The sequence below is a fragment of the Thalia democratica genome, chromosome 2 (assembly GCF_965202585.1).
Source record: "Thalia democratica chromosome 2, ktThaDemo2.hap1.1, whole genome shotgun sequence".
NCBI lineage: Eukaryota > Metazoa > Chordata > Thaliacea > Salpida > Salpidae > Thalia > Thalia democratica.
Genome location: NC_139166.1, coordinates 58520160 through 58535362, shown reverse-complemented (window position 1 = coordinate 58535362; position 15203 = coordinate 58520160). Strand labels below are relative to the sequence as shown.

At 23.0% G+C, this 15203-nt stretch overlaps 1 protein-coding gene across 1 annotated transcript; it reads left to right on the top strand.

Annotated features, from left to right (window-relative positions):
* The first annotated feature begins 1613 nt into the window (after positions 1-1613).
* LOC145829880 (uncharacterized) lies at positions 1614-10530 on the top strand. Its single transcript, XM_082937755.1, has 6 exons — positions 1614-1726; positions 2746-2917; positions 4586-4702; positions 5672-5801; positions 6174-6278; positions 9980-10530. Exons 1-6 carry the CDS (start codon positions 1615-1617, stop codon positions 10370-10372), a joined length of 1029 nt encoding a protein of 342 aa, XP_082793881.1. The 5' UTR covers position 1614; the 3' UTR covers positions 10373-10530.
* Positions 10531-15203: the final 4673 nt, after the last annotated feature.

The following is a 15203-nucleotide window of genomic DNA, read 5'->3' as shown; positions in this document are numbered from 1 at the left end:
TTATAAAACCTAACTTTTAAACATGTAAAAAACTAAATAGTAATTGTACAACATTACTGTTAAATATATGTTTACTTATGCTTAAAAAACTATAGATTTTTCTAGATTGTTTTTTATACCTATTGCTAGTTATTCTGAACTATATAGATATGAATTTTACTTGAAACTGAAATAAAACAAAATTGTTTATGTCTTACAAAAATTGTAACAGTTGATTTTAAAACTTAGCTATTATTGCTTAGAGGTTAGTTTTAAACATATTATTTGCTAAAAGCTTATTGTACTGTATTTTTTTTATCATTCAGTGAAAATTTTTGGTACTTAATGTTTTTAAATAAAACGAAAGTTTGTACAGGTTTAACTTTTAACATTATTGCTATCTAATTTAAATCAATCACAGCATAAATTACGACACAAAAATTTGCAAAATAAAAACAAACTTAAACCTTTGCTGGTGGTTTTAGTTGTTAAACTTTTCTTACCTCGTTTTATCTATCAGACACAAAAATACTATAGTTTTTTTTAAATCGAAATGAATAATTGTTTAGCTATTGTTTATGGATTTTGTTTTAAATCATTTTAAATGTTATTGAACGGTTTGAGTATTTGGTTTAAATCTAAACACTATGATTTATGTTACAAAACCATCTTTTTACTGAAAAAGTATAAATATTTATATTTTATAGACAATATATAAAACTTTTATCAAAACAGTTAAAAAGTTATTTTGTGCTTTGGAATACTTAACCGTCATGCTATGTTAAAAGTAAAAAAGATAGAAACTTTCTTCCAAATTTTAAAGATCCAAACTGTTGAAATTCGCTCAAGGGCTACTTTACTAAGAGAAGAGATATGATTAAGTAAAAAGGTTGAAAAAAAGTTCGAGGAATGTTAAATAAATATTGTGCTGTGTTTGCATGAAGTGTTAAAAGTGTGAGTAGTTTTATTTAGAATAGTATTCAAAATTTATAACATATTTTCAATTGAAACAGATTTATTTGGTTTGAAAAATAATATGTCTAGCTTAAATCTTTATTGTTTTTAGAAAGTCTACAATTTTTCTAGTACTGATATAAAAGCTTATTGTTGTTACTAAAACATTAAAGGTATAAACACATGTAAAAAATTATTTAGCTTCTCTTTTAGCTTCAATTGTTTTAAAGATCATTGAACTTAAAGTATAAAAACATTATAGGTAAATAGTAAAGTTTGTACTATTAAAAAAAAATATATAAGTTGTGTTACATCATTATGTTTTTAAATTTTTATGTTTAAAAGTTTATTTTTAAGAAGTTTCTTTTATCAACTTTTACCAAAAACTCTTTGATTTTTTTTTTCTTTTAGCAATTTGTCATTAGTTTTGAGCATTCTTTATAAAATTCTTGGAAGTACTTTAATCTAAATTATCGTTGCTTTAAAACTACAGTTTAGCCTTTTCACTAATGATAATTGAAATTATTAGTATTTTTTATCAAATATAAAATTTTGTTTATAAAGTAAGAGAAAAGCTTTTTTAAATAGTTAGAACTTACTAGTTTAAAAATTTTATATTATTTTTTAAGATAGAATCAACAAATGATAGATGTATTTTTAAGAACAAACAATGGTATAACGATGTTTAAGAGGCTTATTAGTTTCACAGTCGTATTTATGATCATGCGAATTACTTCAGGTAAAGAGAAACTGTTTTGTCAGAAACGTGAAAATAGGAAACATACGTTTGCAGGTTTGATGTCATAAATAGTTTAGATGTCTTAAAATATCTAGTTTATCTCTAACCAATGTTATCCTATTTAAATTGGAGAAAAAATTCAAAATATATGCTACAAAATTTAAAAAAAATTCATTATTAAATTGTTATTAATAGCAAATAGCTTTAAAAAGTGTTAAATCATTAATTTTGTTGTTTAAAAAACAAATTCAAGTTAATGTTAAATGAGTATTTTGTTAATAAGTAAAAAAAAAACTGTTTTTAAATTACAGTCTTGATTTCAAAAAAAATACTTATACATTAAAGTATGCATTTAAACTAAAACTAATATGCTTAAAATACTTTTCGATATTACTTAGGCTTAGTAAAGTTTCGACCTTCAAGAATTCATGTAAGTTACACCACAAGATTGTTTTAGTACGTTAAAATTATATTGATTTATCTCATATAAAAACTAAGAATAAAAATTCTTACGTGTTGGTAGAAAACAACTTAAATTAAATTTGAAGAAAATTTTAAGATTGATAGATATTTATTATTTAAAGTTGTTCAAATGTTATCAATACTTTAAATCAGGGGTTTTCAAACTTTGGTCCGCGGACAAAATGCGGCTTGCAAAACAAAATCTTTGATTTCCGTATTAAATACAAAAACTAAATTTAGTAATAAGCTTAGCTTGTACTTTTTAAATTGAAAAAACTAAAGCTTTTATTTGTTATATCATAACAACGTTCATTTAAACACTTAATATTTACCAAATATTTATTATCAACTCTGAATCAATGAATAATTATACGATAAAGTGAGTTTATGATGTCACGTAGTTAGACAAAGCTCAACGAAAAAAATAATGCTGTTCGTTCTCTATAATTGTAACTTTTCGTTGATTTATAGCTATAGATAGTTTCATATGCTAACAAAATTGTTGTTTTATATTTTATTTTCTTTTGCAAGGAGTAACATAATCTGTGCAATAAACATCCTAAATAATTTAAGTAACAAAAAACTGCATGAAAAATTAAAACTAATTTCAGATAACGGTGTAAATAACGGAAACTTAACAACAAAACAATGGATACCGGATATGTGTTGTGGCAATCGACCTTATAATTCACAAATTAGAATGTGCTGTTTTGGAAAAACAATATCAAGAAATATTATGAGATGTTGTCCTGATGGAACAATAATGCCTATAGATACTATTTGGTAATCAATTTTTTTCTAAGTTTTAATAAAAGTTATTGATTTAAACATTTTCTTACTGTACACCCTTATACTTTATATACGAGTTTCAATAAATATAAACACTATATCTTTTTATTTGGATTTTAAAAAGTAAGATATGATAAAAGTAAAAGTAATTACCGAGTTTTCTACTTAAGTTTTATTTTTGATTATCAATTTTTTGAAATAAATCATTAAAACTTACTTAGTTTGGTTTTTAAATTTTATTTAATATCTAGTTATAGAAATTAACCATAAGTCTTGAGTAAATTAGTTTTTTAATAAAGAAAATTTAAGTAAAAAATATTGTTTTTTATTTGCCTTAAAGACTAAAATAGTTTCCATTCCCAAAACTAACTAAAAACTTTAACTTTGTTTTTGTTAGTAAATTATACATTTTAGACTTATTCAAAGTAAATTTAAAACTTATTTTAGTTCTATTTGTTGTATTTGACTTAAAAAAAAAGTTATTTGTTTACATGAAACAAAACACTAGATAAAAATAGTAGTTTTAATCAAATTTTTTGTTTTAACATACGTTTAAGGTATAAAAACCACTAATATAAGTGTCACACATATCGTTTGTTTTCAAAATTTATCTTATTTTTCAATTTAATCTAATTGAAAACTTTTTATTATAAATTTTTCGTAAGGGGAGCCTACAAAACGTTTGAAGTCGCTAAAATTATTTTTTTTTATACAAAAATATTTATTTTACAGATTTATTTTAACTGTAGACTTTGTTCCCACAGCTTAGTTTATATAACAACTTGTGAAGTTTTAAACTTTTAAATTTAATGAAAATTGTGTGAATAAATGCGACAATTTATGCTATGATAGTAGTTTGTTAAATTTATTATGTATCACTGCACGTTTAGTCTGAACAACAAATTTATCTTAAATTTCGATAATCAATGGTTGAGGTTGATATTTAAAGCTTAAAATTGAAATTTAGTTACAAACAAGCTTTAAAACATTTTACTTGACACTTATGGAGAACAAAGACAAATTTTTAAGTTTTTAATGTTAGTATTATGTTACATTTATTCAATTTACGTAAAGTAAAGCAGTCAAACTGCTTATACTTTGTACCTTGTTTATATAAAATTTATTGATGCCAAGCTAATTTTCCGCTTGAACAAGATAAAAGTAAAATATAGTTGACATAATTCTCGTGCTGTTTATAATTTTGACAGTAAAATGTAAAACATACTTTACTTAAGTAAACATTCTAATTTTAATAAATAAAAATTAGAGAGTTAAATTTGGTAGTTTTCAACAAATATTTACGTTAAGATTATCTTAAGTTTTTATCCTTTAAATTAAAGATAATTGGAGTTTGTTTAAATGCACTTTTTTTTGTCGAAATAAATATAAATTTCCAAAAGCAAGTAATTTACAATACTTAGGTTTAAGTTTTGGAGAAATTGAAAACTATTAAAGTTTTTGTAATTTTAAGTATGTTTCTCTCTTTAAAAGTAAGCTTCTTAACTTGTGTTTAATAGCTTAAAATATATACAGTTGTTAAAGCATTTGCTTTCCTGAAAAACGATTTTTACACAAATTAATTTTTAAATTACTGTACTTTCCTTTGTTCATACTTATACTTATCTACACTATAAAACTAGAGTTTAATATTAAAATTTTCAGTCGCTGTCATCCACAGTCAATTTGGGTGAGAAAGCAATTAGATGAAATGGCAAATATTGAAAAGCGACAGATCAATTTAGTGAAGGAAATCAAAGCTTTGATAACAAAAACCAAAGCGTTAGTTGAACTTTGTTAATCTCTTAGTTTATAACCTTTAAAAAATTTACAAAGCTCTTTTTCTCACATGTTACACTACTTTCGCGTTTTAGTGGTAAGAAATTTTTATGTAGACCACAGTGCCTTGTTGACTGCAATGATATGAAGCAAACGTCGTTTAAAATTTTAAATTTTAGTTAATCATTTTAAATTAAATTCTTAGTTTTAAAGTCAATTTAGTTTCGTTAATGAGCACAAAGATACTTTCAAATAATTTCGATTTAGTAAACTGATTAATATATTTTTATGCACAAGCTTTAGTTTGTTTTTTATAATAGTTTTTGAACTTTTAGTTGTCTGTTGTAAATGGTTTATTTTGTATTGAACTATACGGTTTTAAAATTCTACAGCTAATTCTAAGGAAAGTAAAGTTAAAGCTTAAAACTATCTTAATTATTTTACTCAATCGAATCTCTTTACAAATATCTTTGTGCTCATTAGCGAACCTAAGATGACTTACAAAATAAAAGTATAAATTTAAATGATTGACTTAAATTTTTAATCTTATATAGAGTTTTCCTACTTTAATTTTGTAAAAAAATTACAGTTTTATTATGTTTTTGAATGAGGTAACATTCCATCCTATAGTCTTACTTAAACATTTATCGATACTTTTAGAGCTTAGAAGCACTTGTAAGTTAAACACAGTCAGAATAGAACACGATTTTGTATTCTTTTAAATTACAGCTAGTACATGTACGCTTAACACTTGTAATATAATTAATTCTTAATACTTCCCACACTTCATTCAGTTATACTTTTGTATGTCATAAATGTATGTGGACAGTTAATTGTAATTATTATACGTCAAGAGTTTTATAAAAAAACAAAATTCTTAGTTTGGAGATAAAACTAAATAAGCAATGACTAAATTTTAGACTGAGGCTTAATTTCATTTTAATCAGTTATAAATAATACTAAACCTTTAAGGCATATAATAAATTTACAAGAAGAAATTAAAACATTGGATTCCCAAGCACAGCAACTTTACGAAGTTTTTGTTAGAAAAATAAATATTGACATTGATGATTCAACAGAAGCTCAAAATGTTATAAATATTGTTAGCATTTTACCTTGCTTTAAAATAAAAAAAATTTAAATTGTTTTTTATTATTGTTATTAAAAGCTATGGTTTCTAAAACAGTTTTAAGAAGATTCGAAGGTTGTTATCGTTAAAGAATTTTCTTATACAATTTATTATATGTTTTGGTTTTAAGAAAACAAATAGAGAGATCTCAACTGCTGGAGGAGAAGTAATATATTTATTCTTTCAAAAATTTATTTTTGCAAACTAAGTTTCGGTCAATTTTTGACCGAAACTTAGTTTGCAAAATAAATTTTTGAAAGAATAAATACATTATACAATTTATATTATATTAGAATAATGAGAATTGGACTATTTTTCATATAAATCTATTAATAACATAAACAGATTAATTTCAAGTACGGCAACGAAAATAAAATGGAAAACGAAGGTAATCAATCAGAAAAATCACAAATACCTCAAATATCACAGCTGAAAGTTGTTCTTAGAAAGGTTATAATAATATTGTACAAAATATGCGAGATTACAATATTTTTGATTCTTTTTGAAACAATGTTTATGTCACTTTATATCAGAAGACTAAAAAAGCGAATTTGTTCACATCAATGATTGTCTTATTTAATTACTTATATTTTTTCAACTAAAACTTTGCACAACATAATTCAGATAAAATTTCAAAGAAAAAAAAAAGCAGATCAAATTTATTTCAAAAAATAATAAAATGGATTAAATTATTTATTTTTTTAAAGCTTTTGATATTATAATGCTTAATAAAACTTCTTTTATTTTTCTCTAGCACTGACTTTTGAGTAACATGCAACATAATACGAACATAAATTCATAAAAAATAAAAAATAAAAGTATGTTTACTTTCGCATATTAAATTTAATTAAAACTCTACTCGTAATGCTATTGTTTATGTTGATTTTTAAAAACTAATAAAAACTTCTAACTTGATACAATTATTTTCTTATAGTTACCAATATATTTTTCTTAATTAATGAAAAAAACTACTGCTAATAAATCGTTATTTTTATTGTTTCAACCAAAATAATAATTAAAGTAATTTTAAAACGCTTTGACGTCTACGTTTCCTTTAGAATTTAGATTAAAATGCTTTGTGGTATGGAACTAACTATAAAAAACTTAAACTTTATTTGAACCCTTGACGCATATTTTAAATTTTGAAGTAATTAATAGTTTGTTTGTATGTGTATGTTAACTAAAAGCTACTATTTTTTTTGCAAAAGTTTTAATAGACCTAACACGCTAAACCTAAAAACGGAAGTGGATTTAGTTAACTTTAACTAATTTCTTTTATTTTAAATTATTTAAAATGTTGCTTTTTCTACCATTGAATGTTTCTGATAGTTCTAAAACATAAAGTTGTAAATAAGTTAGTCTATAGTTTTAATTTTTTGCTGTTTTGTTTTAATTCTATTATATGAATATGTAAAATGAGATTAAATTAAAAGTATTAATCTAAATATAGTAAGCATTAAAATAATTAAGTTTTCAATGTGCAAATTTTCGGTTAAAAAAAAGTAATTTACGTTTGGCATAAAAGTTTTTAAAAATTTACTACAAAAATATGTAGTTCAGAAACTATTGTTAAAAACAAAAACTTTGTTTGGATTTTATTATCACATACGTTAAATGTAAAATCTAAAATAAACCTGTTTCTTATTTTTTTTTATTCTTTAAGGTATATACTTTACTAGGAATTAATTTTTCTATAAATATTGCTAAAAAAAATATTAAAAGTAAAGAGTTTTAAAATAAACTGCAGAGATGTCTAAGTTTTCATATTTAGACTTTACAAACGTTACTTTAAAAATAAATGTTGTTAGAAAATGTTTTATCAGTTTTTAGGGAACGGGTCTAAATTGCGCGAAGATAAAATTGCACGAGGTTACTAAATTGCACGTGGGGACTAAATTGCATGAGCACAAAATTGCACGAGTGTACAAAATTGCACGAAGATACTTTTGCACGAAGACTAGTTTGCACGCAGGTACAAAATTGCACGAGGGGACAAAATTGCACAAAGACTAATTTGCACGGAAGCTCAATTTTGCACGAGTTACAATTTTGCACGGAAGGTCAATTTTGCACGACAGACAGTTATGCACCGAGGGTCAATTTTGCACAAATAGTTATAACTTAAAATAACTAAATAAGAAATATATAAAAACCTTTATATTTTATAAAAAAAATAAAATAAGCATGTATTAGTGTAGTTAATTTTAAGTTATTTAGGTTTATATTAGTTTTATTCATTTTTTAATTTTTTTACTTTTTTGAGATTGAAACTAAATTATTGTGTTTATTAACTTATAAAAAATTAAAAAAGTTTTTAATAAAAATAAAAATAGGGTTTTATTTTAATAAAAATATCCCTTATTAAAGAATAAACATGTATTGATGTAAACTTAAATTAAATTTAAATTATATAAACTTTAATATAAAACAAAACAAGATTAAAAAATAGAATAAAAATAATAACATTTACATGGGTAGGTGTTAAAATTGCACGAGCGTACAAAATTGCACGAGGGGACAAAATTGCACGAAGATACTTTTGCACAGAAAAAAACGAGCATGCAAAACAGTGAATCAATTAAAAAAATTTAGAAAGGAGAAAATCCGTTCGATGAAATTTTTATTGTGCATTGTGTAGAAAATTCTGTTACGGCTGTGTACTTCCATAAATTATACTTAAATTGTTTTTTTTTTTTAACCTTTTAAACATAATTTATCTATCATTATTTTCTACTTGTCTAAACTTTATCTTAGTTGCATTACTATTTGCACGCGTTTTGCTCTAATTATATCTTAAGTTTCTCCTGCTCTGTTTTTTCTCTTTATCTAACCCAGACTTGCGCAAAAGCACTGGCAGAAGCAATTTTCTTCTTACTTTTTTAGAAGAAAAAGGAGATACAAGCTTTTGACGAAAATAAGACAAACAAGATACTACAACAGCTAGAATTACTTAATTTCTATTTTTAACAAAAAAAAATTATTAGTATAAACAAAACTCTTTTTGGTAGTAATATTTTATTAACGTTTAGAATCTAATTTTATAAACTAGTTTTATTTTTATTTTTACAAATTATTTAGTTTGTTAATTTTGAATTTTTTAATTATTAGTATTTCTTTTAAACTTTTTTAATTATTTATTTCATTTATTTTAACTTTTTTTAATAATTTTATTAACTTTTGTTTTGGACTTTTATTTTATGTATTTATTATTAAGTTTATTAATTTTTATAAATCTTATTTATTTTTTGATTTGTTCAAAATTTATTTACTATTTAGTTATTTGATTTTTTAAATTCTGACTTCTTTATTATTTACTTTAATCTATTTAACATTTATTTTTTTCTGAGAAATAACTTTTTTTAACTTAAAAATATCATTTTTTTATTTTTCTAGTTACTAAATTTTTTTTTTATTTACTTATTTTATATTTAATTGTTTTTTTTTAATTTTACTTAATATTGTTTACTTATTTTTTTATTTTTTTAATATTATATAGTTTTTTTTTCGTATTTTTCTATTATTTAATTATATATTTTTTTTATTTCTGATTTTTTTATAAATATATTATATACATTTTTTCGTGCAAAATTTTCTCGTACAATTTTGTCCCCTCGTGCAAAAATGTCTACGCGCAATTTTGACCCGTCTCTGGGTAGGAAACAAAACTCGTGCAAAATTGACCCTCCGTGCTAAATAGTCACTCGTGCAAAAATGACCCTTCGTGCATAAGTGTCTGCGTGCATCATTGTCTGCTCAGGCAAAAATGTACCCTCGTGCAAAAGTGAACCTTCGTGCAATTTTGTCTACGTGCAATTTTATCTTCGTGCAATTTTGTGCTCTCGTGCAAATCAGTCTTCGTGCAAAAGTATCTTCGTGCAATTTTGTGTTTTCGTGCAATTTTGTCCCCTCGTGCAATTTTGTACGCTCACGCAATTTAGACAGCTACCCCAGTTTTCAAACGTGGTATATGTAAATTAAAGATTGAAACAAAAAAATATTTTTTGTTTTACAATGAATAAAGTCTGTTGTGTGGTTTAGAAACATTGTTTACGGTAATTAAATGTGTTGAAAAAGTAACAGATTTTGAACTATAAAATATCTAAATTTTAAATTAAAAGGCTTAAAATAATTTTAAGATATCTTTGAAACAGGCTAAAAGAAGCGTAAAATTAAGAAATGAAATCAACAAAGTTGAAAGCCTGGTTTTTAAACGTCAATCAATGTTGATGAAAGTTTCAAAAAAACACCAAAAGCTGACAAAGGTCATGTTGCTTTTTGAACTGGAAAATGAACTTTTTATGATAACTGAAAACGATCATCAGCTGATTATTGACTTCAGAAACACTTTTGACGAGATTATGACAGATGTTTTGAAGATTGAAAGCTCATTGGCTGTGGAATATCCTGAAGCGAAAGTTAATGCTGGCTTCCATGTGAATGATTACACTCAAAGTCTTGAATTTAAGCATCTGAAACTGAAACAGCAGTTTTTCAAAGACAACAAAGGTGGTTTTTTAAAAAACAAAAGTAAAAAGCAAGATTGAAAAAGTTTCAATTTCAAAGATAACTTGTGCAATTTTACAAAATGGACTGAATATTTGAAAAATTTGAAACAAACCTAGTTTTATCTAAAAATGAAACAGTGTCTTATAAAACAAACTTAAACAATAAAAAATAAAAACTATCAGAAAAATATTAAAAACAACAAATAAAGTTAAAAAAAAACACTTTTTAGGAAATAAAGTTTACTTAATAGTACTTTTCAAATACAAAAAAAAATGTTTGTAATATACATTTACAGAGTATAGTATAATTAAGTTAGAAATTGTTTATTTCAAGTTTAAAACTATGCGGATATTCTAATTAAAATTTTCATTCTGTAAGTTATAAAAATGTTATAAGTTAAAAATGAATCGTAATTAAAAGTATTCTAGCCTATACGTACTATAAATTCTAAAATTTGCTAATTGATGTTTTCATTTCAAACGTAATGTCTTGTTCGTTTTCAGCGGAAATTTTCTTAAAGTTTGTAGCTATCTAAATAAAGTATTCCAACGGTTTCCATTATGTTAACTTTGTCGTATCCTTAACGTATAACGCTATAAATAAACTTTCTTTTGATATAACTTTTTATTTTGTACGATTTATTTTATTTGACTTTTGATAATTACAATAATCACATAAATAAATTTAGTTATTGTAAGAAAAGAACTTTAAATGTTAGTGCAAAAGTTAAATATATTTAAACAAGTCATTATTTTAAAACTAATATAAGATATACCTATTAAAATTTCTCTTAACGTACACTACAACTAAAAACAAAAAAAAAGTTAATTCTTTTTTTTACATTTTTAAAATAATTTATTTTTAGTGTTTTTTTTTAACTTTTTATTAAATTTATTTATTTTAAATTTGTTTAAAAGTAAAAATTATTGTTTTAAAAGAAATTGATTAGAATTTTATTGCAAAATATTACCTTTTAAACTTGTCTTGTGTCTTTACTTTAAAAAAAAATTGTTTTTAATCAAATACTTAATAATTTTATTTGATTTACTTTTCCTCTTGAAAATTTTCAAGTTGTAGCTCAATCATTTTATATAACCTTTTTTACGTATTAAAAAATTGTGAAAAGTATGTAAAACTATATATGATTTTTAATTAACTCAAATACGTTTAAACGACTTGGTTCTAAACCTAACAGTTTTATTTTTGTTTACAAATTTATTGTTATATGCAAGTTAATATATGATTTTATTTTGTATATACTTGTTTAATACAATTTTACGTTGCTTTATAAAACTATAAAACAGTGTAAATGATTTATTACAAATTTAACAAAATTTTAGTTACAATTGAATCATTTAAGATAAGGTAATTTTCTAAAAATTTTCTCAGGTTATAATTAGAAGTAAATTTAACTCTTTTTTACTATATATAACTCTACAGTTAAGGTTTGAAAAATTTAACTAGTAAAAATAATTTCTATAACATCCATATATTATGTTCTTTTGCTAGCTATTTAATCACACAATAAATTTGTTTTTTATTTTATCATTTACAGCTTATTGAGATGTTTTAACTCATTTTCAAACAAATAATTTTAAGTTATTTTGAGTGTAAACTTTTAATTTTTAGTTTATGAATAATATGAAAGTTGCAAAGAAATTTAGCTTGGTTTAATCTATATTCAATAAGTAGTAAAATTAACTCACAAAGTATTTTTTTGATGATAGTTTTTATAAACTAGGTTTACGTTTAAAAAATAATCGTTTTAAAAAATGTTATCTTTAATTTTTTTGAATTGTTTTGTCGTTAATGTTAGGTTTCCAAAATATAATAATATTTTTTACTTATTGTTACAGCACTCAATAACAGTCAATTAAGTAGTATGGTGAAACTTGTGATTTTTTACCACATAATTTTCAATAATTTTAACATATGTGACAAAAATAAACTGTAATTAGATTGAGTTGGTAGAAATAAACTTGCTACTTCATAATTAAGTTTAGCGTTTAAGTTTATGGTATAAAAAATTTGTTTTTTTTTCGCTAAATTATGGTTTAGCTTTTCAATATTTGACACCTCATCTTATTTTTCTAACTATTTAAAATAATTGTAAGAGTATTTTTAACCAGATTCTATTAATGTACTTCTTCAGATTTGATTGAAAATATAATGCTTAAGTAAATTTACTACACATACTACATATTTTTTTTCTTTTGCTTTTATTTCAATTTTAAATACTTTTTAAATAAATTTTATGTACACTAGTTAAACATTTTTGATTCGAATAAGGACAACCAAATCGAATTTAACTAATTTTTTAACAAATATGTGCTTAAAAGCCTAAATTGAATATTTGAAAACTAATTACCTATGCTTGACTTTCTAGATTTAAGACTTGTTTCAAGCATAAAAGCACAGAAAATTAAATATACTATCTTTAACTACATTTTTATTATTATAAAAAAATATTTAAATATTAATTAAATTCTTTTGGACTTTTGGCATTAAACTTTAATTTAGATACTTTGAATATGTTAAGTTATTTAAAATTAGGTTATAAAGCTATGTTATTCTTTGGTTAGACAAGTTTTCATTTTTAAAAATATCGACTTTTAAATATTCAAACGTTAAATAATAATGTTTTATTTGTGTAGCAATTTAATTTTTTTTTGGAAATTCTTAAATTTAATTGTAGTAGAGTAGAAAATGTTTATTTGTTATGAAAAAATATATGAAAATAGATCTTTTAAAAGAACTTCTAAATAATTCAGTATACTAATGTTTAAGAAGAACCTATATGTGTAAGAAATAACTGAAAAAAATAAGTTTTTTTTGTTTTAAACTGCTGTTTTAAGCTGTTTTGAGTATTGCTCAATGGTCAAGCAATTGAAAACTTTTTTTTTTTGCATTTTTAGTCTTTTATATACATAAAGTTTGTCTTAAGTATGGTTGCTGAAAAGTCGAAGCATTAAATTTTTTTAATGAAAACGACTTATTACATAGTTAAGTGGAAAATTGCATTATGAAAACTAAAACTAAAACATTGTTCTCCGTTTTTTATTTGAGTGCATAAAAATAAACTAGTTGCAACTGATATTTTATATAAAACTAAGAATAAAACTAGAAATCAATACTTTAGTATTTGTATACTTTATGATAGAAATTAGTCGAAGTAATAGGTTATAAATTATAATACCGATTGAGTAGCTTAAACTATTGAAATCAAACACTTATGTACAGGTTAAATTATAAAAAAAGCTGTTTGTTACTAATACTTTGTTACGGTCCAGATTTTGAATGCATTTAAACGTTCATCGATTGCAGAACATTTGTTTAATAATTCAACTTGTGCAAACTGTTTTAACTCAAGTAGATTTAAAATTATTAAAGCTTGTAGTAAAGTAAACTTGACTTGTTTAAATTAGAAGCCATTTGTATTTTGTTAAGGAAACCTGTTTTATGTTAGCAAAAGGATTTTGACAACACTATTTCTTTTTTTTCGTAATACTTTATAAGGGTTGTTTTAATTTTGTTTATCTCTAGTTTTACATTTGATTAATTATAACGTAAGTAAAATTATATGATTTTAACTGTTACTAATTGCTTTTATCTTTTAACATTCTTTTGATTACTTTATGATTACTTGATTACTTGGTTACTATATAAGTTTGTAAAGTCTTATTACTTGTTAGCTTTGTACTCTACTGATGAGAATTGCTCGAAATATATTTAATTTTTTTTAAATTGTGTGTCTTGTATATCTTATTGTCAACTTAACTTAAGTTATTTTGAATAACAGCTTACTCTATTTGAAGTAAACAATTATAAGTAAAATAAAACAGTTAACAATTACGTTTATTTTGGAAAAAACAGTTGGTATACTTAAGTTTTTGTTTTTAAGGTTTACTTTAAATTGTTAACTTAAAAAAAATAGTATGACTTACGTACTATATCTTCTGAACCAATCTACTGAAATGTACTATTTTTTGTAATTAGATAAAGTTACGGTGAGTTGTAATACAACTATACAAAAAGGATGGCAAATCGACAATGTAAAGCGATAAAACTACTACTGATATTTTGTTGAAAACTTAATTTTGAAACTTAAATAGTTAAAATCATAGTTGCCTTAAAAATTCTTTAGAAGTTTATTTTGAAACTGTTTGCAAATTCTTAGAGTAAGTAATGTTTTATTTTACGACAGCTAATAATGTTGTGTAGTAGAACTTAAAGAATTTAATCCACAAAAATTTTATAGCAGCATAACATGTGAAAAAATTTACAAAATAATAAATTATCAGAATAAGCAATATAACGTTGGACGAAGTCTTAGTTTGTATTATTAATGTTTTGATTTCTTTCTCTAAATTGATCTGTCGCTTTTCAATATTTGACACTTCATGTAATTGCTTCCTCAACCAAAATGACAGTGGCTTAAAGATTAATTTGAAAGACTCAAAATAATCAAAAATAAACGGCATAAATGAAAACAACGGCTTAATTAAAATTTATGTTTATAATTTTTTAATTTGAATTAACTTGAAAGAGAAATTGTTTTTAAACGACATGTTATAGTTGAGATTCTTGTGCATGTTTCAAAGCCTTTATTCTAATAAAGTTAGAAAATATTATTTTGCATAAACTATAAAAAAGTCTAAGCTTCTAGAAAATTTAGACTTAACTATGCTTAACTTAAATACATTTCATAGTTTAAAATTTTCTAATAAAATAGAAAAAAAAAACAGAATATTGTTAATAACGTTTTGAAATATTTTTTATTTTTATATCTTCGTTATTTTTTATTAAACCAAGTATTTTTTGTCTAAAGACAAAACTTAATGTTACATCAAAAATTTTTCAAAGTAATTT

What these genes read in the sequence shown, in the direction of transcription:
- LOC145829880 (XM_082937755.1), top strand. Translation starts at nt 1,615, where the DNA reads ATGTTTAAGAGGCTTATTAGTTTCACAGTCGTATTTATGATCATGCGA. An exon ending in TTGATAACAAAAACCAAAGC is followed by an intron (nt 4,703 to 5,671) that starts GTTAGTTGAACT and finishes TAAACCTTTAAG; the next exon opens with GCATATAATAAATTTACAAG. An exon ending in CTCAAAATGTTATAAATATT is followed by an intron (nt 5,802 to 6,173) that starts GTTAGCATTTTA and finishes TAACATAAACAG; the next exon opens with ATTAATTTCAAGTACGGCAA.